Source organism: Vespa velutina, chromosome 17 (assembly GCF_912470025.1).
Source record: "Vespa velutina chromosome 17, iVesVel2.1, whole genome shotgun sequence".
In the NCBI taxonomy this organism is placed as follows: Eukaryota; Metazoa; Arthropoda; class Insecta; order Hymenoptera; family Vespidae; genus Vespa; species Vespa velutina.
Window position 1 is genome coordinate 442,801 of NC_062204.1, and position 27,971 is coordinate 470,771.

A 27,971-nucleotide genomic window follows, 5' to 3' on the forward strand; every position below is an offset into this window, starting at 1 on the left:
AAGGTTTAAAGCACTCTTCCTCTTCTTTCCTTCTTCTCCTCGCAGCTTCTCTCACTCCTCATCATCGTCGATGTGACGTCGTCGTCATCGCCGTCGTCGTCGTGATCGTCGTTGCCGTCGTCGTTGTCGTTGTCAGAACGCTCTTCTCCCCAGCAACGAGACTTTTCCTCTCCTCTCTTTCTCTCTCTCTCTCTCTTTCTTTCTTTCTCTATTACCCCTATATTTCTCCTTCTTTCGACTGACGTACACGTATCCCACTCTGTATTTCTCACATAGCCGGTGAACGACGAGGTGTTAGTCACTTCAAGGACGTTGCTGTAATTGGGATAGGTCGGATAGACGCGTCGGTTGGGGAGGAGAGAGGGTTGCACTGGTGGAGAGGTAAGAGGTTGCACTGGTCGAGAGAGAGAAAAAGAGAGAGAGAGAAAAAGAGAGAGGAAGGAAAAAAGAGAGAGAGAGAGAGAGAGAGAGAGAGGGAGAGGGAAAGAAAGAGAAGAGGAAAAGGGAGGGAGAGAAAAAGCAAGAGAAAAAGAAAGGCTGTGTGCGTTTCTGTAAATGGCGGCTGGCCGGGCGTCGCGCGTCACAGCTGTTTCTGTCTCTCTTCTTGGTGTCTTTCTCTCGGTCAACCGCGCGCGCGTTAGTCGCAGACGAGCGAGCAAGGTCTCCAGTAGTGCTGAGGAACGTGGAGATAGTACGCGCGCGCGGTGACAGAGAGGCTACGAGAGCCGTCGCCGGTACATTTTTCGGTCAAGTGCTCTCTTTATTGTGTATATGTGTTCTGTGTATGCGTGTACGTGTGTGGGAGAAGAAAGAAAGAAAAGGAGGGAGAGAGAGAGAGAGAGAGTGAGAGAGAGAGAGAGAGAAAATCTACGCACGCACGTGCCCTATCATCTCTCTCTTTTCGTTTATTCTTCGTAGTGTTTAGTGCCAATCGTCGATCTTTCTCTCTGCAGAGGATTTCGAGTATCGAGCAACATGGAGGAAGGTGCGGTGGTTCTCCGATAGTGCTCTCAGCGATAGGCTAGAGGAGTGAGCGGTACGACAGCAGCGCCACAGGAGGAGAAGGATCGTCGTATTAGTCTCTTTCTGTTTGTCCCTCTTTCTCTCTCTCTCTCTCTCTCTCTCTCTCTCTCTCTATTTCTTTCTTTTCTTCCTTTCTCTCTTTCTCTCTCTCTCTCTCTCTCTCTCTCTCTCTAGCTCCTATCCTCTTATGTCCCGCTTTCTTCTCTACACCCGCACGCACTTGCTTTTTCGTTCTCGCCTTTGTTCGATGCGAAGCATATCCGCCACAACCGCTACCGCCACCGCCACCGTTGCCACCCCCGTCACAACCACCACCGTCGCCACGTACAGGAACAAACCACAGGTAAAGAACGATTAATCGAATGTTGTTGCCACGCTCGATCTGTAATACAAAGATCTGTGATTAGCGCTAACAGAGGGAGAGGCCAACAAGATCTTAGGATCGATAGATTTTTTGAAAAAGAAAAAGAAAAAGAGAACGTGAACTCGCTAATGCACTGTCTACGGCTCTATTCGGACATAGACTTCCCTTATTTTTTCGTTCCTAATCTTTCTCATATCTTATTTTTTCTTTCGTATAAAAACAATAAAGAAAAAGAATGAGTGAGGTTAGAAACTTATCTAACTATCGAGCAAAGATATAAGAACGAATACAATTAAATACCAATTGACATTAGATCGAGACTCAACCGAGATAAAACCAGATTGGTTATTATGTACATGCGCGCGCGAGAATTAGAGATCCATTTTATCACTATCCTGTCGTGTCCCGGAAATAGGTACCAACGTCGAAAGAAAGGTAGGAAATCGAACGAGTTGCCAAGTACAATGTATCTTTTCAATAATTCTCGACTCCTGGTAACAACTCCGTATCAGCATTGATCGACACAGTTCTGTTTAAATCTGGCGCGCTTATGTATCCTCGCTCCGATATTTCGTTACCTATCTCTCTACGAATTACGCTCATAATGAAAGAGAATCACAGAAGAGCTTAATTGCGCGCGTAATTTGAATTTATATCACAGATACTTTTTGGACAATTCCACGGTGCATAAGTATGAACAAGTTCTTCTTATAAGAATGTTAGGGGGTTTATAAGAGAATACTATTTATTTTATTGTAAAGAAAAAATAGTGCTAAAAAAAGCGAAAAAATGTTTACTGTCAATTATAATATATTTTGTTGTATGGTAATTGCTTTTTACAAACATTATGAAACACGAGTAAATTTATTTGTTTATTTACTGCAATAAGAAATAATTTTTAATAATTTTCCAATACAACATAATATTACTTTCGAATACACATATATCTTACACTTTGTATCTCTTTATAATTCCTTTTTTTTTTTTCTTAAATCATAAAATTTAAAAATCAAGAGCTGACCGAAGCAACGACTTATTCGGTCATTTTATATCCATATATAGAAAAATAATAGAATATCAATAAAATTATCGTTATTATTTTTCGCAACGAAAGTAAAAAGTAAAAAAATCACGCGTAGTCTCGCACGTTTGATCCATCCCGTGTATATCGGGATAATCCGTAAGACGGCCCTGATGATAGGAGACCGAACTACCAAGCACAGGCTCGGCGACGAATAAAGTTGACCCTGTGTCTTTAGTCGTACACTTCAAATTGTATGTTCGTTGCATCCTTAAGAAATGAAATATGTTCTCTTTCTCTTTATTTTTTTCTCGTAATTTAGCTATTAGAGTTAAAAAAATAAAACAGAGAGTGGAGAAATTAAAGGGTACACTGTGTGACGCATCATCGTCAGTGATATTTTGTATGACGGCATACCCGCTCGCTAGCGGCCGCGTGTCTGCTCTCTACGCGATGCTCGTCGCGTATACGCGCGCCCGACTGGATCGCTGGCGGAGTGAGCTGGGGATAGGGCTTCGGGGAGGGAGGAGCGTAGCGACGAGGAGGAGAACGTAGATGCGCGCGCGTGATCGCTCGGTTGTAAGAGCTGCCGGAGTGTAAAGCGGTTCAGTTGAGCAACCGAGAAGTCCGAGACTGTACGTGATCGTCGTCGTGCGGGGTGGCAAGAAAGGAGGAAGGAATGAATGGGAGGGGGAGAGTGTGAACGAGGCGTCGCGCAGCGACGACGACGACGACGACGACGAGGACGAGGACGGTAACGGTGACGGTGACGGTGACGGGTGCGAGCACATATAATAGCTATGTATAAAAAAAGAAAGATGTCAATAACTCGTAGGTGGAACATTTGTGATTCTCGTTCGCGTACGCAGCGTATTGGTTAAATTGAATTCGCGAAGTGTAGAATCGTACGAGCGAACGTCTCCCCCTATTCTTGTTTCTGATTGTGTCCTATACCGGTTGTATGTTATAATATATGTGCTACTATCGGAAGACTATTCTATTCTTCTTTCGTAGTGTGTGTGTGTGTGTGTGTGTGTGTGTGTGTGTGTGTGTGATCAAACAAAAAAAGGAAAGTCTTGTTCGGTCTCTCGGGGATAAAGAAGTACGGAGAGTGCCCAGAGCTTCTCTGCGAAGCCGATAATTGCCTCGGAATTTACCAGTTCTGGGCATCGCGTTCTCGGTATATGTGTGTGTGTATATATATGTTGTACGTGTATGTGTTTAACCCTGCCGTTTGTGTGCTCTTGTTCACCGTATTCCTCTACTCTCCTCTTCTGATCTTTTGTTCGAGACATCGATGGTTAGTGACCGAATGAAACAGAATGGCCGAAACTGGCGCCTAGGAAGGAGAACGGTCGCCGTAGTGACAGATTACGGCGACGGTGACGGAGACGGCGACGAGGACGAGGACGGTGGCAGCGGGTGGTGGTGACCACAGGCAGGACCCTGTATCCAAGAGAGCCTCGCATTCTGCGTGAACTCGCTCTCTTAGTGCTCCGCACATAGGTGTGTGTGTGTGTGTGTGTGTGTGTGCATGCGCGTGTGTGTACTATTCTTTCGTGACTGGCTCGCGCGCATAGAGAGTAAGAGACGTACGGTACGTTACGCGTGTGCGCGCGTGTAAAAGTGCACGTGCGCACGAGCTTTTATAATATGTCAGTGACTCCCGTGCCCGTGGTAAAAGCAAGCAAAGTAATTCGTCCTTGCTACGAGTATCCACTACCTCTACTCTAGGAGTCAGTATACGCCGCCTATAGCTTCTATTTATACGACGACCATACGCGTCTCGCACTTTCCTCGTCGCTCACCTCTCTCTTTCCCTCCACCTTCTTGCTTCCCTCATCCCTCCCCTGATCGCACTCAACCTTTCGCTCCCACCTTCTCCTCTTACATTGACTCTCGTCGTCCCACCAGTTTCCCCCTTTCGCGTTGGTATCCCCTCTTCGTTGCGAACAGCAGTGTCGCTCTTGTCTCTTACTCTCTCTCTCTCTTTCTCTTTCTCTTTTTCTTTCTCTCTCTCTCATGACCACACGCGCGCGCGCGCGCGCGCGCGCGTGCTCTCTTTCTCCGGCGCGACACACACCACATACATACACACAAAACTCGTAACGATATTCACCACGAGCGTGTCCGGCCGGCGGCAGCGGCAACCCACCGACCGAACGGATCCGATTCTCCGTTCGGCTTGACTCGCAACAGAAAAGAGATGGCCGGTGAACGGTGAATCGTGTCACGCGTCCACCCTTGTACTCTCGTGCATACTAGCGTATGCGCGGAATGTGCCACCGGGAACACAATGGGTTTATTGTGTTAGTGAATAATAATAGTAACGCTGTGCGCCGCGTCAGTCGTTGCTGCCGCCAACGACGACACGACGACGACTACTACACTACTATTACTATACTATTACCACTACTCTACTACACTACTACTACTACTATCACTACTGCTACTTCTACTATTACACTACACTAGACTACTACTATTACTACTACTACATTATTACTGCTATTGCCAGTACTACTACAATTCGCAAGCCAGCGGGAGACAAGTAAGATTATAACGACGATGACGGTCATGACGAAAAAAGGGATGCCAAGGAGAGAACGATGATGAGCAAGAGGCGCGGGCGCGCGCGCGCCTGTGATTTTACTACTAGATAGACGCGTTTAGTGTATAAATGGACATGAACATGTCGGGTTTTTGTTGTGTTGGTTCATTGGGATTTGATCGGAGCAAATTCTTGTCTTCGTATTTCCGACTATCACTCTCTGGGACGACGAATAAAATCGAAGCTGCACTCTCTTGTATCGCACGTTGCATAGTTTCCTATCTCTTTCTCCCTCTTTCTCCCTTTCGTTTCACGCGCCTACATAGAGCACACGCGCGCGCGCGCGCACCACACGCTGTAACTATTCCTTTTTTCGCTCTTTTCTCTCTCTCTCTCTCTCTCTCTCTCTCTCTCTCTCTCTCTCTCTCTCTCTCTCTCTCTCTCTCTCTCTGTCTATCTATCTATTTCTTTTCCTCGTTCTTTCCTCTCCCTCTCTTTTTTCTTAGCCGTCTGATTTCTTTCCATTTTATCGTCTCTCCCTTCTTTTTGTCACGTTCATCGTACACCTCGTGCTTCCTTCGAGAGTAGAGTTCTAGAGACCCTTGACCGTGCGAAATTTGATGCTCTCGTTGTCGCTCGGTTGGTTACGTTAATGTCTTCGTAATTTCTTGTTTTCAGTTGACAGACATAGTATACGTAATGAATGTTTAGCAGTATCTTCCTTTCTCTTTTTCTTTCTATTTTCTTTCTTCATTTCGAACTCGTTTTGCAAGCATAAATAAAAGTCATGTCAATGTTTTCACCGAAACGATATCATTACCTATTCTCAAAGCAAGATTAGACTACATTCCTATTGTATCGTCCTACGATAAATCATTTTTTTGTATAAATTTTAATAATTTTTTGTAATTTTCCAATGCTCGTGTAACGTATGTATGCACGAACGATATCTCTGCCTGTCTTTCTCTTATCTTCGTGATTCTCCACTGTCCTTCGAATAAATCGATGCTCCTGGACCAAATTTAGATTTCGTCATATTTTAATTAGGATATTTAATGGAATAACTAAAATCTTTCTCTTTCTCCCGATGTAATTGGCCAAGTGGAAAAGTCTATTCTTTAATGTCTTCTTCGATGCGTCATCATATCGTCATCGTCGTCGTCGTTATCGTTGTTATTGTCGTCATTGTATCGTTGTCATATTGTCGTTATTGTCGTCATTCTTATCGTCGTTTTTGTTGTCTTTGTCGTCATCGCCATCGTCGTCCATTAATTAACGAAATTTTATAAGTGTCGATCGCTTCCCTTATTTCGAAAGAACTACCACAAATAGAGAGAGCATATACAAATATATATACACCATATATATATATATATATATATATATAATGTTTTTAATGTTTCACGATAGTGAGAATTGTACAGAATTGACTGACCCGCGATAGTCTGCGATACAGTCGATAAATAGTGATAGACGGATGATAAACTTGTATCAATTTATGAACTTCCTTTCCTTCCTCTCAACCTATCGGACGAACGTAGAAATATCCTCATTCCCTTTGGTTTTGTATACTTTGTGTCTACGAAAGAAAAAGAAGAAAGAGAAAAAATGACATGCAGGGTGAATTTGTTTGACGGACAACTAACGGAAATTGGAAATTGGCTGTTTAAAAATGTCTGCGGTCGGTAGATTTTTGAAACTCTTTTACCATCTCTCATAACTTATAGCGAGGTCCACAAGGTGGCTGTAGTACACATTTCATGAGACATTCTTTCTTCAACTCGTAGAATTTAAAAACATTTTTTTAAATACATCAAAAGACGATCACGCGTTATACGAGATTAATCCTATGTATATATACACATACACATATTTACATTCATACGATTTGACGAGGTGGCAGTGAAGTTTTAAATCTCCCTTTCTTTTTTCTTATTGTCTCACCGTCTCTGTCTGCTTCCCCTCTCTCATCCCTTCGACTTTCCTCTCCCCCCCCTCCAGTTCCGTCCATCTTACGATTCCTCCTCATAAACGACCGTGGCAAACCAGCGTTCTTTGCGCATCCGCAACCGTATTGGGTGATAATAACGCATCCGATAAAGTCAACGCGGTGGTGGCAGGTTTACGAGGGAGAGAAAAGAATACACTATCTCCCTCGATGATTTTTGTACATAGCAGCGCAATCATGTTGTGTAACTTTTGTATTTAATCTAATGCGCGCATGTTACGTCGGGTAATACTATACGGTGCAGTAGCTTTTGTATCGACGAAGGATTTTAATTACAGTGGATTTTTAAATATGGCATCCACTTGGTCTTTTTTGGTTATGTTTCTCGTATTCGATTTTTGTTCTCTCTCTCTCTCTCTCTCTCTCTCTCTCTCTCTCTCTCTCTCCTTGCATTGTTGCTCTCTTACCTTTTTAAACTATTCTACATAGTAATTTTTTATTGTCACTTTGCATTTTTTATGTATTAACTTTTTAGTTAAATTTTAAATTAATTTAAATCAATGATTAATTTAAATCAAACGTTACTATCTCTTCTCTTGTTTCAACTTAATGCCGGTTAAGAAACATTCTTCATTCGTGAAAATATAATCAAAAAACTTTTTTTTACGTGCACCGTAAGATAAACACGAAAAAAGTCGGAAGAATTTTTTCAAAAACTAACGTGATGATCCATCATGTTTCTCTCTTTTCCTTTTTGATCAAGTCTTTCTTTATCAACCTTCCATAAGCGCGTTCTTCGAATCAGTTACTTCTTCCGAAATGGTATATTTAAAGATATTCATAATCAATTTGTTCATTAAGCCGGCAGAATTATGATCGTACTTGCGTAATCGACGCGTTTAACAATCAGTTAGATCGAAACTCGCGTTCAGTTTGCTTACCTAACGATAAGAGACATGAGCATTAGAAATCCAGGCTCCGATAATGTGCGATATATGTGTTCGTTCGTTTTTCATTGAAAAGATTTGTGGTATTTTATTTACACGTGTAATTATTTACATCCCCCTCGGTGAAGGAATTTGAGTCAGTTTGTTATTTCAATCTCTATACCAAATGAATGATTCAACTAATATTTGTAATATATAAGCATTGTAAGCGATGCATTCATATGTGCATATTCTTACGTGTCTGTCTAGCAGACACTATTTCTTTCTTTTCCTCTTTTTATCGCATCTCTCTCTCTCACACACACACTCTCTCTCTCTCTGTCTGTCTGTCTGTCTCTCTCTCTCTCTCTCTCTCTCTCCTCTCTTCTCTCTCTCTCTCTCTCTCTCTCTCTCTCTCTCTCTCTCTCTCTCTCTCTCTCTCTCTCTCTCTCTCTCTCTCTCTGTTTCTTTACATACAAACTAAGCTGACTGAACTGTGTCGTAATCGGTGTCGCGATTATAAACGTGCTTATGCCTTTATACACACTTTATACGAGTTTAAACTTGAGAATCGAATGTGAAAAACGGTTTTTTCTTTAACAAACTGTTGCACACGATCTATGAACTTTACTCAAAATAAAATATAGTGTTTGTGCATAACGACAAAGAGTCGCGTTCATCTCATATCTCGGATAAATTTTAACCGTCGCTGTGATTTTCTTATGGTTTTTTGTTTTGTTTTTCTCTCCCTTTTTTTTTTTTTTTTTTTTTTTTTTTTTTAATAGATTGTCATACCCGAATATAGTTTAGCTCGAATTTCTTGCGGGATAAGAGAAAAAATGAAAAAGACAGACAACTTGTCTCTCTTTTCATTCTTCGTGCTTCAATTTTGACCCTGTTGCCTTTGCAGTCTAACTCGACGACCTCTGCGACACCGTAATAAATATTGAATTCATGTACACAAGCGCGCTTTATACTCCCACACAATTGACGTATACGTGTACATATATATCTGTATCCGTGTGTGTAAAGCATCTTTCGAGTTTTAATACGAACGGACTAGTACTTGCACGCGCGCGCACGTGCGCTAACCCGATGGACGTACTCCCTCACTTGCACATTATATATGCATACATACATACATACATGCATATATATATATATATACATACTACCTATTATATATGTGTATCTATATAGTACTTACGTGTATTATACTATATTCATCATCGTGTCGTCTTATAGTACGCATCGCGTGTAAAGAATGGACGTAACTTCTTCGCTTACTTCGCGATGTGAATCGCGAACGATGAAGTTATATCGGAGAATTTTCAACGAATTCCTTTCACTATATCCAACTTTCATTCATTGTTCTAACAAGTCGCGTTACAATTTCCATATAAATATATCTTTACTATTATTAATAATAAGCATATTTTATATAATTCTTTATATGATCAGAATCATCCTTTGTCTTCTTACCCAACAAAATGAAGGAGATCGGAAATAAAAACATTATTATATACATATATATATTCGTCTTTTGTATTAATACATAGTCCTTGGTGACCTTTTTAAAGATACGAAAGATTCGACGTAGATACTTTCCAATTTTTTTTTTCTTTACCTTTGAAGGTCAACGGTTTAAGAGTAATATATTATACATTATATTTGTGTGTATCATAGTTTGAAAAGTTTTAAAATTTTACGATAAGTCACGAAGGACTACATTTTGATACAAATGTCGATAGATCGGTAAAGCGTTTCTGCTTTCTGATCTTACCCTTGTAAAAATAAATTAAATCTCATTGATAAGAACGATTGATAAATACTAAAAATGGTAATGTCTACGTACACATGCATATATATATGTATATATACACAGACACATACATTACACGTGCAACACACGTTTGTACAGAGAGGCAAATTTTATTGCAAAACATAATTAATACATAGTCACAAAGAAATGAAATCGGGTAAATACTCGGATGATATTATTTCAAAATTATGATTACATTATAGAAAATTAAAATAAATGTGAATGATGTTAGTTTTCATTGTTACTTTTTCTTTTTTTTTTCTTTTTCAAAATTTCTCTTCTCGATTAAAGTCCATTTCTCTTGGATCATTCGATCTCGAATGATGATGATTCCTAGTCTAGTCTTCGACGATGAACATGCCCTAAATATTAATCGGATGTGCTTGTTTCTAAGCGACCCCTATCCTCCTCTTCCCGAAGATTCACCTACCAATTATACACCGCTGGCCTCTCTCGAATGTTACACGAGAAGACGAGGAAAAGAGAGAAGAGACCGTGAGTGAGTGAGTGAGTGAGTGAGTGAGTGAGTGAGTGAGAGAGAGAGAGAGAGAGAGAAAGAGTGAGAGAGAGAGAGAGAGAGAGGGAGAGAAAGCGAGAAGGCATCGAAGCTGGTGCGTGTGCGCATACGATGCAACTCAATGTCCTCCCTACGCGCGCAGTTTCATGCGCATTTGCCTCGTACGAGTATATGACGTCACACAGCACAATGGGGCATATATAACGCGTGCCTCTCAAACGCGTCAGTCCGTTGATCTGTTGCGAAAAGAACGATATATCGGCCCTTTTCTTTCTCGAGTTTTCTCGGAAAAACTAATCGGTCGAGATTTTAGAAAAGGATATATCGAACGAAAAATTGAGATTATCTTCGTAATTTTTTTTAGCCTAGAGTTATAAAATGAAAAAGATAAAAGAAAGAGATTCAAATGCCTCGAACGTTTATTTTATCTTCTTTTATTTTTTATTGTTGTTTTCTTTTTCTTCTTCTATTTTTTTTTTCGAAAAAAGAAAAGTAACAGATAACGAAGTTACGTTCTTCTCTTATCATAGTAGAATCCACTTGTTAATTCTCTACTCCGGTAGGTTGTCATTCCGCATATAAATACACGTGGGCACGTGCCGGTCGAGCATGCATTCCCCAACCTGCAATAGATGGGTACGACACGTATATTAATATAACTTTAAAGGGCAGTGTCATATCGTCACAATTCCACGCATCAGCCTGGAAATTCAATCGATAATTTCTTTAAACTCAGCCTTAAATATCCAACCTAGAAATTCTTTCTTTTTTTTTCTTTTTTTTTTTTTTTTTTTTTTATTAGTATTATTATTATTCTTTTTAATTTTTCTTTCTTTTTAATTTTACTCGTCTTTTTACTTATGCTACGACGCGTGTAAATATGCTAGCCAGACGATATCGAGTTAAGAAATCGATGTGCCCGATGCGATATCCGTCTAAAGATAGAATTTGTTAGATGGAAAACAAAAGAGAGAGAGAGAGAGAGAGAGAGAGAGAGAGAGAGAGAGAAAGAGAGAGAGAGAGAGAGAAACAAAACGTGGATCAGTACCAGCGACGGAAGAGAATGAGAAGGAGGAGAGGGAAAAGGTGCCTTTGAAGCGACGACGATCGCAGATGAAATCAATCGCGGTGAGGGTTGGCGAGAAACGGCGAAACCATGCGGAGCGGCGTCAAGCGGTGAAGGTATCTCAAACATGGGGTGCTACGCCTTTTATAAACGGATGAATGAACGAAGATGTTCACAATCGTTTTAAAGTATGACCCACGCCCTTCTACCTGCTGATATCTATACACGCATATTCTCTCTCTCTCTCTCTCTCTCTCTCTCTCTCTCTCTCTCTCTCTCTCTCTCTCTCTAATGTATAGTACTTGAAAAACTTAGATTTATGTTTCTATTCAAGGACAAATATATATTCTGCTGGAAAAGTGCTTTTCTATTGTTATCGAGCGTTTTCTTATTCGTCTAAAGAAAAGGACTATGTTCAAACAGTTAAAGTTAAAATAGCGATTCCCGTAGAATAGTCGACAAACAAGCTAGAGAACAGGTATCAGTTTAAAAGTAATCGAAGCCATGTTGAGGGATCTGTTACAGAGACCTATCGGAAGAACAATGTATTCGCTGATGTAGGCGACCAAAGAATGATCCTCTCTCTTTCACCCTCCTTATTCTTCCTTCTTTGCATTTTGTGAAAAAGGATACGGTATGCAGTTTTCCCCCTTAGAATCTATTCGTCATTCTCCCATACCATTTACGAACTTACCGAATTTCTTACCTGAATGACTGGCTTCTTACCTAAACTCGCTAAAAAGGTATATTACACCGGAGTCGGTTTGCGGAGGGTAGTAGAATTCCTAGAACTAGCGACACCTGTCTAAGATACTAATTTTGAACGTTTCTTCTCAAATGTACCTGAAACATTCCACTTGTATTTTATCTTTATCTCTTTCTCTCTTTTTTTTATGCATTCAATTTCTAAAAAACTAACCGGTTTTTATTGATAATCGGATCGAACGTGCAAGAGGTCAATATACCGGGCTACGATCGATGATGATTATTAATAGCGCAATTCGTGTCAAAAAATCGACCTCGTGTCGATCGTTGTCTTATTTATGGAATGACATTTGCCTGTCCAAGAAGAGATTAATAATAATTCCGAATAAAAACATCGATTTCAGAGAAGCTCTTTATTGTCGTCAATTAAATTTCGCGTTTTCGCCAAAGTAAAATAGTACTTTTAATATATTTTGTTAGAATATTATAACGAACGTTCTCGATTTATATATTCATTTGTCTCCGTTTTCATCGAAGTGATGCTGTTGTCTTCTTTTTCCGCTGCATTCTTTAATTCGATAAACAATTTCGTTTCGCTCGATTCTCGTAGGACATTTAATTAACGTAGAAGACCAATATTTTGAAAATATCAAATGACCTCGACGTGCAATGCGATACGTAGTGACGATATATCGAGGCAAAAAAATGTCGTTTGTATTATAACGATGGAATGTGCAATTGAATTTTGTTTCGAGTTGATTATTCAAATTCTTATAACGTTAAGGAGGTAGGTAGACGATAGATTCAACGTGTCCATTCATAAAAACAAAAAGAAACAGAAATAGAAACAAGAAGAGGCATTTCCGTATCTCGTTTTCCTCTCACTTCAGAGATCTCTGCGTTAAGTTGTGAACGAAGTGCGCGAGTCGCACGTGCTTCGTGTTGCCAAGCGTGTAAGTGGGTAAGGAAAAAAAGAGAAAGAAAGAAAGAAGCGACAGTGTTCTTGAGAGAGAGAGAGAGAGAGAGAGAGAGAGAGAGAGAGAGAGAGAGAGAGAGAGAGAGAGAGAGAGAGAGAGAGAGAGAGAGAGAGAGAATACGAAGGTACGATTCGTCGCGCGAAAATGCGACCACGTAGGAAATTCAAAAGCGAAAGATCACGACGAATGATGGCGAAGAAAGGAAACAAACGAACGACGGACGTAGCTCGGCAAACGTAGCCAACTTCTTCTTCTCTGAATAATTTTACTTCTGTTACACGCGTAACGAGCCGACGAATGGTTCTTCTGTGTTATATATTGCGTGTGTTACGCGTACATACCTGTAAGAAGTCTCCTACTTCGTTCGACGGAAGAAGATAGAGAAAGAGAGGGAAGGACGGAGAGAAAGAGAGACGGGGGAGGAGAATCAGCGTGGAAAGGGTGGGAGAGAGTAAAAGAGAGGGGCGCGAAAGCGAAGAAGGACGCGATACAATGGTGAAGAATCTCTGGGAGGGTAGGACGATGGGTAAGGCGAGCCGAGCCAAGCGATTCGTGACGCGGCACGGCACGGGACAAGGGAGGGTAAAGGCAAGGCAAACACCGTGAGTCAGAGCCAAAGTAGGAAGTTAGCCAGGTTAGTGCATTCCCCTCTTAATCCTTTCGGCACATCGGTCAACTACGAGTCGTCTCTTCTACTTTTTCTTAGCGTCAAAAACATTTCCTCTCTCTCTCTCTCTCTCTCTCTCTCTCTCTCTCTCTCTCTCACTCACTCACTCACTCACTCACTCACTCACACACACATACACACAACGCACGCACGCATGCACGTAGGACACATTCATCTATCTCGAAGCCATGTCTCGTTCGAATTCAATTCGTTGTTATCGTCGTCGTCGTCGTCGTCGTCGTTCGTTATGACATTGGGATGCTGGTAGGTAGGAATTTCTAGTGTCCGTAATCACTTCGTTTTCCATCTTCATTGCTGCGTGTATCTTCTCCGTTGTTGATTCGCTCTTCGATCTCTCTCACCTCTGGAATCAAGAGTCTACATTCTCTTGTAAACGGCAGAGATCGAGCTGCGAGATGAAAGCGATACCATCTCTACTTACTTACATGCATTCGTGTTTCGGATAATTCCTACGGTCTTCTCCACGCACGTCGTCCTTTCTTGCGACATACATATATATATATATATATACATATATATATATCATGTATGTATCGATACGTATCTCTAAATCCGTATCGAATCACGATTTTCATTTCTTTTTCTCTCTCTGTTTTTCTCTTTTTATCTCTCCCCCTTTTCTCCCTCTTTAATATCGTTATTCGTTTTTTTTTTTCATATAACAAAGCTCATATTTCCAAAATTACGTTCAGATGGTGTAAATAAGACTTAGAGAAAAGTATTTAGATTTTACAATATACTGATAATATATGTGATTTGATCATGAATAGGTTATGTTCACGATGCGCCAATAAAATAGTATACTCCTAACGTTCTCTACTACGAGCGTGAATCGTGCGTGGGTGTTATACTCACTGCCGTCGGTCGTGTGAAACGACCTGCTCTCTTTTTCTTCGAAAGTGTATTTCTCAAATCCCAACAGTGTGCGATAAGCACCCACGTTCCGTTTCGTTGCCAATAGACGAAACCAAATGAAAAACGAACGTAAACTTTGTAAACTCCTTTATTTTATGGAATCTCACAGTTAATTGTAAACTTTCCCATGTAAAAACTAAATCTCTGACGAGATTACGTTAAGAGAGAAAGATGAAAGTGATCGATTGTTTAATATCCGTGCTATTGATGATGCAAATTACAATATGAATTTAAAAAGAAAAATACTTTAACGATTTTAATTGATTAATCTAGTTGAATCTAAAATTTGATATTAATTGAAAAATTTTTATTTACGATAAATATTTTGTTTGGTCGAATGTTTCGTTAAATTATAAGTCATTCCTCTTTTAAATGTGTATAATATGAATGTTTTCCACTCTAAATCGTTCATAATCGTCGACACTTTAAATAGATACGTATAAAAATTTTACAGAGGAAGAAGTGTATTTTTCCATTTCCGATAACAACATGAAGATTACATACAGTTGTTAAAACTTACTATTACTTTATTATTTTGAGAAATAACTTCTGAGAAGTAAAATCTTAAATCTTTGTGTATATACTGCTTAGAATAAAGTGGGCCCAATCGCCGAAAATATTTTACTATTTGGATCTCTCTGTCCTGCTCACAATGTAAATGAGTGCTGGCGGTCCCAGTCTCGCGCAATACTTCGGTTGTTTTCGACACTACCGATCATACCCGAATGATGCACATGCAAGCGTGATTCGTACTACTGTCAGCTTGCTGCTTCTTTGTCCCCGAGTTGTCTGACACATCATAAGATATTATCAAATCCTTATTGTCTAGTGTGTATTGGTTATTAAGTCCGTTTCTATAGAACTTATTACCAAGTATTATTAAATACTGCTATAAACATGAGTTATTTTTTTTATTCTATTGTTTACAGAAGCTTATAAGAAAGTTTAGAACCTTGAATAGACAATTCGTTTTTTAATTTTGAATAAATTTTCGATTATGCAAATAAAAATATTTTATTTCTTAGAAACGAAGTAGATAAACTTTAGTGATCCGATGTTGAAATGAAATATCTTAAGATATTCATATTAACTCTTTGATAATTCTAATTGTTGTATACTTTCTTATATCTAGGACATTTTGTTAGAGGTTCGAAACAGTTCAAGAAGATACAAGTGTTTATCTAAGAAAAGATCTTTTGGAGGAGGATGCTTGGCAGTTGGGGTTGGGAAGAAGTATTGGAGTTGGGAGAGGGAACAACACCCCTGTTACAAAACTGTCAGAGAAGAGAAAGTCCAGATTCGACACATCCTGTTCCAGATAGTCGGGTGCTGAGGTATGCTCCCAGCCGATGTCACCCCCCCGCCAGCGTCAATTCATCACAGTACAGCTTGCAGCCTCCTCTCGACTGTACAGACTGTAAGTGCTATATACATGTTTACAGATTACTAAATAGAATATTAAATCTTTATTAAAAACTAAATGTTGGATATATAAATTCTTATTTATTAACTATTATTTGACATTTTTAGAGCAGCGTGAGGTGGCAAAAATGCTGACTGCTCATTCTGAGATGCATGAAAAACGAGGTCCCTTAGGAGGTGGACAATATGGAGCAGGCGGGGGTGGTGGCAATTCGATTGAAGAGAAATGTATTCAAGAACAACCACCCCCGCCTCCTGCTCCTCCACAAAGGGATCCATCAGATCCAACAATTAGCGCTAAAAAACTTCCAAAGAAACGAAAATTTGATCCATCGGAACTCGAAGAAATGGATAAATGTAGTAATGTAACAAGCAACGTTAATAATATGATAAATACGCGTGCACCAAACGTATCTATTGCTTGTTTAGTTCAACATTCAAGTTTGGCTAATCGACAGTCTCCGCAACAACAAGAAGCAGACTGTTACCAAGTAAGTCTAAAATCTTAGTTTTACTTAGATCAAATTTAAATCATACTGATATATGCTTAATTTGTGATTTTTTATTAGGTGTCAACACCATCGGTGGTAGTTTTACCTCCTCAGAGTACAGCTGTAGATTATTCTTTAAGAGAAGAACCTATGCGTGCTCGTCCTCGACCTGCTACGGTTGCTATTGATCTCAGTGAGTGGCGTGACCACAGAGTGTTAGCTTTAAGGGATTCATGTTATTATCCAGGTGTTATTCGTAATGTGATTCATGGAGAGATTCTCATAGAATTTGATGGAGAAAGGAAGTTAGTGCGTTATAGTGATGTTTTAGGTGCAGGAAGGTATGATGTGATAGGGGATGCTAGCCCATCTTTAGGGCAAGTGACTTTAGATGCAAAAGTTTGCATTAGATGTCCAACAGCAAATAGTCACATAGACGCATTAACTAAAGTGTTTGTGAAAGGGACAGTGTGCAAGATATTAACAAAGCCTAATCGTTTTGTTGTTAAAATACCAAGAGAAGACGATCAGAGTGATAGTTATGTAGTGAAACGTGCAGACCTGCGTTTGGTGCAACCTCCTTGGTGGGATGAATTAGAAGAAGGACTGGAAGATATTGACTCTAACAGAGTTGAAGCAGTTGGTAATGTTCTTTTTACTTTAGTATCCTGGTCTGTAATCACAATAAAAATACTATAATGTCTACTTTTTTCTTTTCGATTTAAACTCAGATCATGGATATAGAAATTCTGTGGAAGCTTCAACAGCAGTGTCAATTTTACAACTCCATCATACTCCTCACCATGCATCTCATATATCTACGCATAATGACACAACTGGTTATTATAGAACAACTGGTACTAGTCCTCTTATGACATTAGGGACTCTTGCACATTCTGCTAGTACAGCATTAAGTAACGGAAGCCGACCATATGACGAACTAGAAAGTGAAGATGATTTGGATAGAGAAAATATTACATTTCCTTCAGATGCTGGTAATACAGATTTATAAACGTATTTCATATAATATTTTATAATTGTGAAATATACATTAATAATTAATAATTAAAAGATTTAATTAATTATAGACACATATATTCAACTTTTAGATGCAAAATTATCAGGGAGTAGTAAACGAAGCAGTATGCAGAGCAGAGGAAGTACCAGCAGTTTAGTTGAGCAACGCAGTATAACACCGCGTTCTCAGGCAGCCACACCCAGGTAATTATCTATCTATTCTAAGTAACAATTAAAAAAAACATTTATAATATTAAAAAGATACATTTAAATATTTATTGTCAATCAAATAGATCTCAGGCGGCTACGCCACATAAGTATAAAAAGGGTGATGTAGTGTCTATGCCCAACGGAATTATGAAAAAATTCAATGGGAAACAGTGGCGTAGACTTTGTGGTAAAGAAGGATGTTTAAAAGAAAGTCAAAGGAGAGGATTCTGTTCCCGACATCTCAATCTGAAAGGATCTTGCCTTAGAGGCCCGACAAATGCGTTCCCTGGGTAATTATTACGATATTTTTGGTGACACTTTGATTACAATATCTTAATGAAATATTATTAATTCTTCTTATATAGAATTTTAGTTACAATAATTTTATTTTACAGTGGAAAAATTGATGGAGAAGAAACATCAAGAGGTTCTGATACTTCTCCAAACTATGGAGATAGAAGAATCGCAGGACGCTTTGATCAAGATGAGACTGAAGCTGCTAACATGCTTGGTAAGATAAGTGGGCATTAGTTTTATTACCAGGAAAGGAACGCGATCATTTTTATAAACCTTTTTTTATTTTTATTTTAGTATCTTTAGGAAGCTCTAGATCAGCTACACCAGCCTTTTCATCGCCAACAGGTCAATCTTCCATATCACCGTGTATAAATCAGTCTCCAGTACCACCGTTAGGCCTTAACCAAAATAATGTATTTATGCCTATTTCGAGTCCTGCACATCATGCAGCCCCCTTAATCTCGCCTAGCGCAAAATGGAAACATTCTCCTACGCAGTCAAATTTTTTGGTTCAATATCAGCAGCAAGTGATTAAACCTGAACCAAATCGAATGGTTAGACCAAGTCGACCAGCTCCTACTGCTCCTGTTCCAGCAAGTATAGGGACAAGTGTAATAAGAATCTCTCCAGTGAGTCGTGGAATGCCTGGACAAAATTTAACTTTGTCGTGGTCAGAACAAAGTCCACCACCAAGACATCCATCAGTCGTAACGTCTATAGCTCAACAACAACAAGGAATTATATTGCAGCATGCGTTAACATCAAGCAACAATTTTCCTAATCATTCTGAAGTTCCTGAACAGAATACACAACTTCTAAAACCATCGCACTCACCTCATATGTCGTCTTTATCTGCTCCGCCACCGCAAAATTTGACTCTTCTACATAAGCCACAAGAACAACCAGTTGATTATGCACAGACAGCACAGCCACAAAATCAGCCAATTTATGTGATGCAACATCAGCACGAAAAGAAGTACCTTGTTATAAAAAATAATATAGATATCTCTACGGCAGGACATATAGGTATTCAAGATGATAAATATAGACAAGGTTTAATGAATCATTTGGCACAGCTTCCAGCATCGTTACATCAAAATCAATGTCAATCATCTCAGACTCCTGCTGTGTCCGTCCATATCGATAAACTCTCTGTTTTACAACAAGTAAGTTTAAATCATTTTTTAAATGCTTTTTGTGTGTTGTTGAATTAATAACCACAATGTATAATAGATAAGTGTATATTATTCAAAAAAGATATTGCGCGCGCGTTTATATAAAGAGTACATAGATTACTTAACATTTTTAAAAGATGCAGAGAAACACGAACAATCAGTTTGAATATTTTTACTCTTTTAATTTTAGTATACTATAAAAACTTAGAAAAAAAAAAAAAGAAAAAAAAAGAAAAAAGAAAAAGATATATTTATTTTCGAATTTATATATTTATTGTAAACATTATTATGTTAGACTAATAAGATTGGGATACATACATCCGCACATATGGATGTACAAAGGAATTCAGCACCATCCACGAACGTTGTAATGTCAGCCGCAACAGAAGTTACTAATCCATCAACTCCTACCAGTGTCTTCCAGCATGTAATCGTTCAGCCTGGACATCTAATACAGATCCCGAAAGCTCAACCTCCTAGAGAAGAAAATTCAAAAAATAATGGAGTCCTATGTAAGTTTACATTGTATAAATCATGCATTACGCTTGTTCTCTGTGTCATCTGGTATTGATCTGATACATGGATATAGAAATCCAAAAGCTTAATTGAGAAAAATATTTTATTGGGTACAATTGTGAATGCAATATAACTTTTGTCTAGTGAATTGGAAAGAAAGTAATGTTCTCTATAATATTAATTATTCATATTTTAATTTCTTTTTTATTTTATTATGTTCATATACCTTTTATTTTGTTCTTCCTGTGTGTTACAATAAAAGTTCTTTTATTTTATCATACAGATAAAACACATATAAAATAAAAATAGTTAACGAAATATTAACGAATCAAGACATAATAACTATAGTTCTAAATGTTGAGGACATACCTTCTGTACAATCTCACAAATAAAATTTATCTGTTACATTCATTTCATTTTGTTAAACTTACAAAACAATATAGTACCCAATATATGTAAAATAATCTTTTATTATAATAAATAACTTGATATAACAAAAGTTATACAATGTAAGCAAGACAATACCTCTAAACTAAATGTAATGTTAAATACTTGCATCCAATCAAACACACATGCGTAATCCAATTAAAATAATTACCAGATTATGACAAAGCAACATTACTTTCTTTCCAATCTAATCTCATCAACTCATTATCGTAATTCTGGATTCATGTCATCACAATATTAGTGATGTTTACTAAACCGTAAGGTTTCACAGATGGCAGCCATGATGTTCCTTCCGCATACCAGCCCCATCCCCCATCATTACTGAATAATGCAGTGCGCAACTGGAAAAAAGGTTTGAGTTCTCACTGCCAAATGAAAGATAATGGTTCTTCTTGTAAATTTGTTGTAAATTGGAGCTTATTAATGGTATATGATAAAATATGGCATGGATATGAATATAAATATATGTGTGTGTGTATGTAAGTATATATATATATATATATATATATATATATATATATTTATTTATTTATTTATTTATTTATTTATTTATTTATTTATTTATTATATACACACACATACATACAAATTAAATTTTATCAAATGTAAATATCAAGGTTTGATTATATTTGTGCATTGAAATGCGATTATTGCATGAATTAAATTGAAATAATCAGTCATATAATAATTATTTGTGTACATATATTTTTCACTTTAATTATTTTATTTTTACCTTTACTTATTCTAAGCATCCTTATACACATACAATATATTTTAGATTATTACCCCTTTTAAAGTTAACAATTTACATTTGATTTTAATATCGATTTATTAGTATGTTAAAATAATTTTATGCAAAATTAAAGCAGCAGTGTTTGCATATAGATTTTATGCAATATACCATACTCAATTTTACAACAAATATAACCAATTAATTGAATTTTTGCTTCACTTTAACTGCATTTCACATAATATTTCATCCAGCCAAGAATATCTATGTGCTTTAAATCACTTTAATGTTGGGGAAGGGTGTTTAAATAATTATTGCAAGATTAATCTATGATTTATTTGGTGGACTAATGCTTTATAATAATAATAATGCTAATATTATTAGGATTGCAGGAATATTATTATTTTTGATAGTTTTTAACATCATATAAAATAAAACTATTTTAATAGTGAAAATGAAGGAATAAAGATGTAAAATTATAAAATAACACATTCTATGAAAAAATCCTTTTTCACATTGTCTTTAAAACTATCCAGATTAATTTATTTCTATATTATTATATTTATCTTTTATTGACGAAACATAAATTATAAATTAATCTAAATTTCGATTATTTGTGCCCAAGAAAATAAATTAACTATAGTGACAAGTGAATGTCAATTTACTGATTTAATTCATAATTTAAATTTTATTTCACATTCACTAACTTGTGTTATTTTCTTTACAATATAGCAACAATCCTATGTATTCAATAATTAGTTACCGCAGTAATTTGCATCAAGTGCTATTGCCTAATTTATTATTAACCATATGCATTTTTTATTAAGTTATTTATTTCATTATAGCTTTCTCCTGGCAAACAACAGTTTTGGATCAATCAGAGGTGAGTCCTCCACCATCTGCTCTCAGTCCACCATTAAGTGCACCACCGATTCCGATAAGTATCAATACATCCGGCGAGGATGGCTCAGCACCAGGTGCAGATCAAATTACTCCTGCTGAAGAAGAAGATGATGATGTTTTTGAACCAGAACCGACAACACCCGCAGAGATCGAAATTAATACTAATAAAAGGCGTAGTCAATCCCTTAGTGCTTTGCATTCCAAGGAGCCACAGAGTCCACTAAAAGTAAGATGTTATACATTAATAAATCAAAACCTACTTTTTGCATAGTCTTCCCTTTGTACAGAGTAAAATATGTAAGAAATTGTGATTTTACAGACAAAGGATAGAATACGTCGACCTATGAACGCATTTATGATATTTTCGAAACGGCATCGCGCAGTTGTGCACCAAAGACATCCGAATCAAGATAATCGCACTGTTTCTAAGATTTTGGGAGAATGGTGGTATGCTCTGGGTCCTGAAGAGAAACAAAAGTATCATGATCTTGCGTCTGAAGTTAAGGAGGCACATTTCAAAGCACACCCAGATTGGAAATGGTGTAGCAAGGATAGAAGAAAATCGTCCACAACAAGCTTTAAGGGTAGCGATTCTAGAGGAAAATTAAATAGTACTGGAGAAGAAACAGATATGGGACCACCGACGGAAGATGTACCTTTAACGCCAAGAGGAACAGACGAGGTGTCTGTTCCAGTTACGACGGTATATACGGAAACTCCTACTATTGAGGTAATGTCCTTATTTTTATCATATAAATTCAAACAATTAAAAAAAATGATGTAACTGATTTAAAAGTTTTGTTATTATGTTTTACAAATACGATCTTTTTGTTTTTTATATAGATTATTAATCAGACACATGCACCACATCGTATTTTGGACATACCTTTACAAATTGATACTACCGAACCTGAATCGAAACAAGACGAAGACGCTAATGGATCGGACGATGATCAAATGGTTATTTGCGAAGATCCTCAACCAGAAATAGATTTGAAATGTAAAGATAAATTGACTGATAGTGACAATGATGCACAAGAGGAAGATATGGACAAAAAATCTTTTAATCAATCGCAATTTTCACCTGTTAGTGGACAAAAAAGAGATGGAGTAAATGTCAAACAGGAAATAACTTGTAGACCTAAACCTATAAAAGGTATCTTTTATTGTTTTAAGGATTTATTATATTATAATATTTACATTTTAATTCTAATATTGAATTTTTATTCCTATAGCACGAATACCATCAACAAGTATAGAAACCACAACCAAGTATCATCATACTTCCATTGATAAAGGTGGCACAGTATCAGTTTTATCAAGCACTTATCCTTATCATAGCCCAATAAATCCAACAGGAGTATCAGGATTTCAACCTACGGGTGGTGCATTTATAACCATGCCAGTGTCACCGAAAGTTATAAAACCGGAACCAGTGAAAAATGAACAACAATATAGCACTCAATATAGCATGAGTAGTCTAGTAGCGAACATTCATACTGACAATGGAAGAAACATACCTAAATTTACAGCTGCTCCTGTGCTACATTCAGTAAGTATTTTATTGTATAAATAAATTTTTATCTATATCATTGATCTAGCTGTATGAATATAACAATAGTAAGAATACATTAAAATATAATATAATGGTTAGGCCTATACCATATACAGTGTAGCACTTCCTTGACACAAATTTGCAACAACTGAACATGTCTTGATTATGTCTTAATATCAAATATGTAAATATATATATGTATATGTATATATGTATATATATGTATATATACACACACATATTTATATACTGCAATAGAATTGTAAGTATTGTTAATATTACAACATATTATTATATCACACTTCCTTTATGAGCTACTATATACAATACTAACAGATTGGAACGAAACCTATGATGGCTCTGTTAAAACAACAGCAGCCGTTGCAGTCTTTAGCCACTACCGCTCATCCCCTTACTTCTGCTGTCCCTTCTCAACCACCGTTCACTCTTACATTGCTTGATAACAATTTGGTGGCTATTTCCAAACCACAGCAGGGACCGCAGTACCTTGGCCCTACAACACCGCATCCCCGGATGTATTGCGGCTTCAATATACCTATCTCTGGTAAGTGCATACTTTGATAACCATTTTATGACAAGTTTGAAATTTTATTATATAAAAAAAAAATGCATACATATATATATACACACACACACATACATACATATACATATTTCTTTTTTGATTTATGTATTTATTTCTAAATTTTAGATGCTGGAAGCCGCAATATATCTTCGCAAAATTTGATCTCCGGTACCAAGGTTGAAGCACAAAGTGTTATCGTGAGCAAACATTATCCAGTTTCTACAAATTCTACAACATCGCCTTATAGAGGAATCAGTCATTCTATCGCACGTTTAGCAGAATCTGATAAAAATGATACCCAAACAGCGTCGAATCATGCTCAATTTTATGGTAAACATTATAATACAGATAATCCTAATTTATTAATCATATCAAAACATTCGAATGTTTATTAACTCTTTTATTTAAATATATAATGATATATTTCTGTTATGTTATGTTTTAGGGAGCAATATAAAAAGTGAGCAAGATAGGAAAGATACAGGCAACGTTCTTCTAACATCTTCAAATGATAAACTTAAACAACCACTTACACCACATACACCGCATACGCCTCATAGCAGTCACATTAATAGTGAACATTCATCAAATAAATCATATTCTGTAGATGAAGATCCAAATAGCGATATAGGATCAAATAAAGGTCCTTTTATGCTAGCACCGACACCAGCTCAACTTGGAAGAGCACCATTGCAAAGAAGACAATTAATGGGTAAGATAGAGATATAAATTATTTATTAATATAAGTATAAATATAAATTTTAGACAAAACTCAAAAATAGTACTATGTATTATTTATGATATTTATATACAGCAATGCCCTCCACAACAACCACAGGAGAACATGGACTTTCAGTGTCTCAACAACGTTCTGACCAAAGTCGACCACAGGGAAATACTTCTCAATCTTCCGAATCGATGCAACAACAAAATATATCGGAGTCTCGTACATCCCCATCCCCTTCAACTAAAAAAGGCTCCTTCTTCAAAAAGAATGTCGAAGATGGTATGGATAGGTGTGTATTCAAAGCTTAATAAATTATACTTTATTATGTCACTCTCTATCGAATTGATGTTAAAATATATAACTATTTACAAACATTTACAAATGTATTTCAATTTGACTTTGATATTAAACTATGTTTAGGGTTCTTGAACAAGTAAATTTTCAAGAGAAATTTTCATCGTTACCAGAATTTAAACCGGAAGATATACAGAGCCCAAGTGCAATCACTATAAATACTCCAGGTTCTTCTGGTCATAGCACTGTTACTTCCGGATTACACTCATCAAATTTACAAGCATCGATGCAAGGTTATCGGAAGAAATCTCAAGGACCTCATAGAAGTAACTGTGAGTGTTCTTATATTTTTCTGTGTGTTGAATTTTGTGTCTTACATCGATTTACAAATAAAAATTCTCCATTTTATTTTCTTTAGTAAACGAAGATGATATTGATTCTGATGCGTCAGTATCCGCTACACCGAAATCAACTTCGAGTGTCAAATTGACAGGAACTACATTCTTTGGTCCAGATTTTAATATCGACGCATATAGACTTAATACAGATATAGCAGGGGAAGTAGAAGATACTTCTCCGCGGACACCAAAAACGCCTGTAGGAGGTGTAGGAAATGCAGTAGGGATTGGTAGAAATGAAAATGAACGTGGTCATAGGAGAATGTTGGAACAACGGAGACATCTTGTGATGCAATTATTTCGGGAACATGGATATTTCCCTTCAACACATGCTACCTCTACGTTTCAAGCAAAACATTCTGATATATTTCCTAACAAGACGAGTTTACAATTGAAAATTAGAGAGGTCAGACAAAAATTAAAAGCTAATTCAACTCCGATGAGTGCTAACAGTTTAGTTAGCCCGCTGCCTGTTTCTGAATCCTCGCCTAATGTGACTGGTAACTATATCGATTTGAATAGAACCATAGAATATTTTTTATCACTTTAAGATCTTAAAATGTTTCGTTTTAGGACCATTGACTGCTCCTCCTACGTCGATGGGAGCACCACATTCACTGCCTGTAAGCAGTAGTGGTAGCTAGCGCCCACGTGCCAACTGTGATACTGTGCATCCCATTACTCCACAACACGAGTATATCATTATACTTTGAAGATGAAAGCGATGGCTTGATAAAATCGCTATTACGCCATTTCTTCGGAATATGTAAAATACAGCAAGGCTTTAGTGCAATTAGAACCTTTGTGTAATCTGGTGAAAATAAGATGTAGATGAAAACATGACGAAAGGCGACAAGGCGTGTTAATATCCAGGCATCGGTAATATTTTTATGTTGTATATAATATTGAACTACTATCGACCGCTTTTTAAAGTCATATCAGTTAACTTATTATATTAATGCTTTCAAATATATTCATTTTTATCGAATACAAAATGCTGGATCAGATATTTGTACAACAGATAAATTACAATAGGTTACTGATTACAATATTTATGACTAAATTAGGTGTTAAAGATTTAATTATTATTACAGATTTAATATACTTCTTACTGTTGTGAAAGAAGATAATCAATTTATTTGTAATCATAATTTAAAGTACTTTTTAATCCTTCTTGTTACTTAATTTTTGTAACAAAAAAAAAAAAAAAATATGAAATTCTCCCCAAATACATTGCCAATCAACGAAATTATTTTAGTAATTCTAAACAATTTTAATAATCTGCAATAGAAAATGCTTGCAGAGTTTATAAACGTTAATAATAAGCACGCATGCTTTGTTAGGAAAAAGTACTCACTCTTTAGTATTCTGTTATTTCTATATTTTTGAGGATTGTAATTATATGGGTCAATGAACATCTGTAAATATTATTAGTAAAGAACGCAAAATCTCTCAATGCGTAACAACATTACACATATCTATTATATTATCCAATTGTAAAATTGTATTCGATTGTAAAATCTATTATAAACAATGATGTGTAGATAAGATATTGTAAAAATTGGTTCTCAATTTGACCGTTTAATTATTATTCCCTAAATAGCTAATCACTTTGATAATAATTGATTGGCAATGTGCGAATAAAGGAAGGTAATATTACTCCACATTCCAAACGCGCAGACTTGATTTTATGAAGCAGTCAGTAATAAGTTTATAATAAGATTTAATAGTTATTTTATTAAATCATTACATTTTAATATAATTTCTCTGTGCAATTTTGAATATTTAATAAACGTTTGTATATTAACACGCCTTTACCAAATCATGAAAGGCCTAAGCCATTGTTAAATATTGTTAAAGCTGCTATAATGAGATCCAGTACAGAGAGAGAATTGTAATTGAAGAGTATTAGGATAACGAAACATTATAATATGAAATCAGAGTTTATATACTTTAGTTATACTTTATATATGATAAAGTTGGAAAAGAGAGAAAGCTATAGATTGAAAAACTGCGATAAACGTTGCACAAAATTTACCTGATGCAGACAGCAAATGTGTTTATTTTACTTGTAAATACTATAGCATGACTCGTGATAGAAGGCATCCAGAGAGTTTAAAATATCTATAATGCTGAGTCTTAATATTTTGAGATAGTAGCAGGTCTTTGGTGATTTGTAGGACATAAAATAGGAGGTAAAAACCGTGCCATCGTATGGCGACAAGCTGGAGAAAGCATACGGTATAATTCCCTTGTTTGTTAAAAGTTAATGATAAGATGACACTTGATATAGGTAATATGTAATGTTTCCCATATTCTTGAAAGTACTTATTTACCGTTTTTAGAGCTTTGCTGAAATTCAACGCACTCATATATATATGATATATATATTTTATCGGTCTTTTAAAATGATCTTTATTTTTTTTCTTTTTTTTTTTTTTTTTCACCATCTTAGATATAAGTGGTTTTATTCTGGCTATGTACTTTTTCAACCTTTTCCTTTTTGGCCATGACAGATGTTTTATTTCTATTTTCATTTATAGCTTTGAATCCATTCAAATTATTAATAATTTGCGATAAAATGAGTCATGAATATAAAATCTGCGTTATACGGAAGTATGATATATTTAATATTATACGAAAACCAAAATTTCAAGTTTAATGAATCTTATAGAAATTT

At 36.6% G+C, this 27,971-nt stretch overlaps 1 protein-coding gene across 10 annotated transcripts; it reads left to right on the forward strand.

The window, feature by feature from the left end:
- Positions 1-27,735, forward strand: LOC124955062 (protein capicua homolog). 10 transcript variants are annotated; one of them, XM_047508934.1, is made up of 23 exons: positions 1-381; positions 954-1,366; positions 15,656-15,940; positions 16,054-16,436; positions 16,515-17,079; positions 17,168-17,431; positions 17,546-17,657; positions 17,747-17,953; positions 18,059-18,174; positions 18,255-19,126; positions 19,431-19,647; positions 20,361-20,450; positions 21,674-21,957; positions 22,051-22,461; positions 22,575-22,887; positions 22,967-23,283; positions 23,623-23,851; positions 23,999-24,202; positions 24,318-24,584; positions 24,687-24,888; positions 25,020-25,225; positions 25,312-25,791; positions 25,865-27,735. In XM_047508934.1, the coding sequence occupies exons 4-23, from the start codon at positions 16,074-16,076 to the stop codon at positions 25,933-25,935; spliced, it is 5,790 nt and encodes a 1,929-aa protein (XP_047364890.1). In that variant the 5' UTR covers positions 1-381; positions 954-1,366; positions 15,656-15,940; positions 16,054-16,073; the 3' UTR covers positions 25,936-27,735. The 10 variants fall into 10 exon arrangements, with proteins under 10 accessions (XP_047364890.1, XP_047364895.1, XP_047364899.1 ...); XM_047508939.1 differs by lacking the exon at positions 1-381 and having other exon boundaries at positions 452-1,366; positions 23,662-23,851; XM_047508943.1 differs by lacking the exon at positions 1-381 and having other exon boundaries at positions 453-1,366; positions 23,779-23,851.
- Positions 27,736-27,971: the final 236 nt, after the last annotated feature.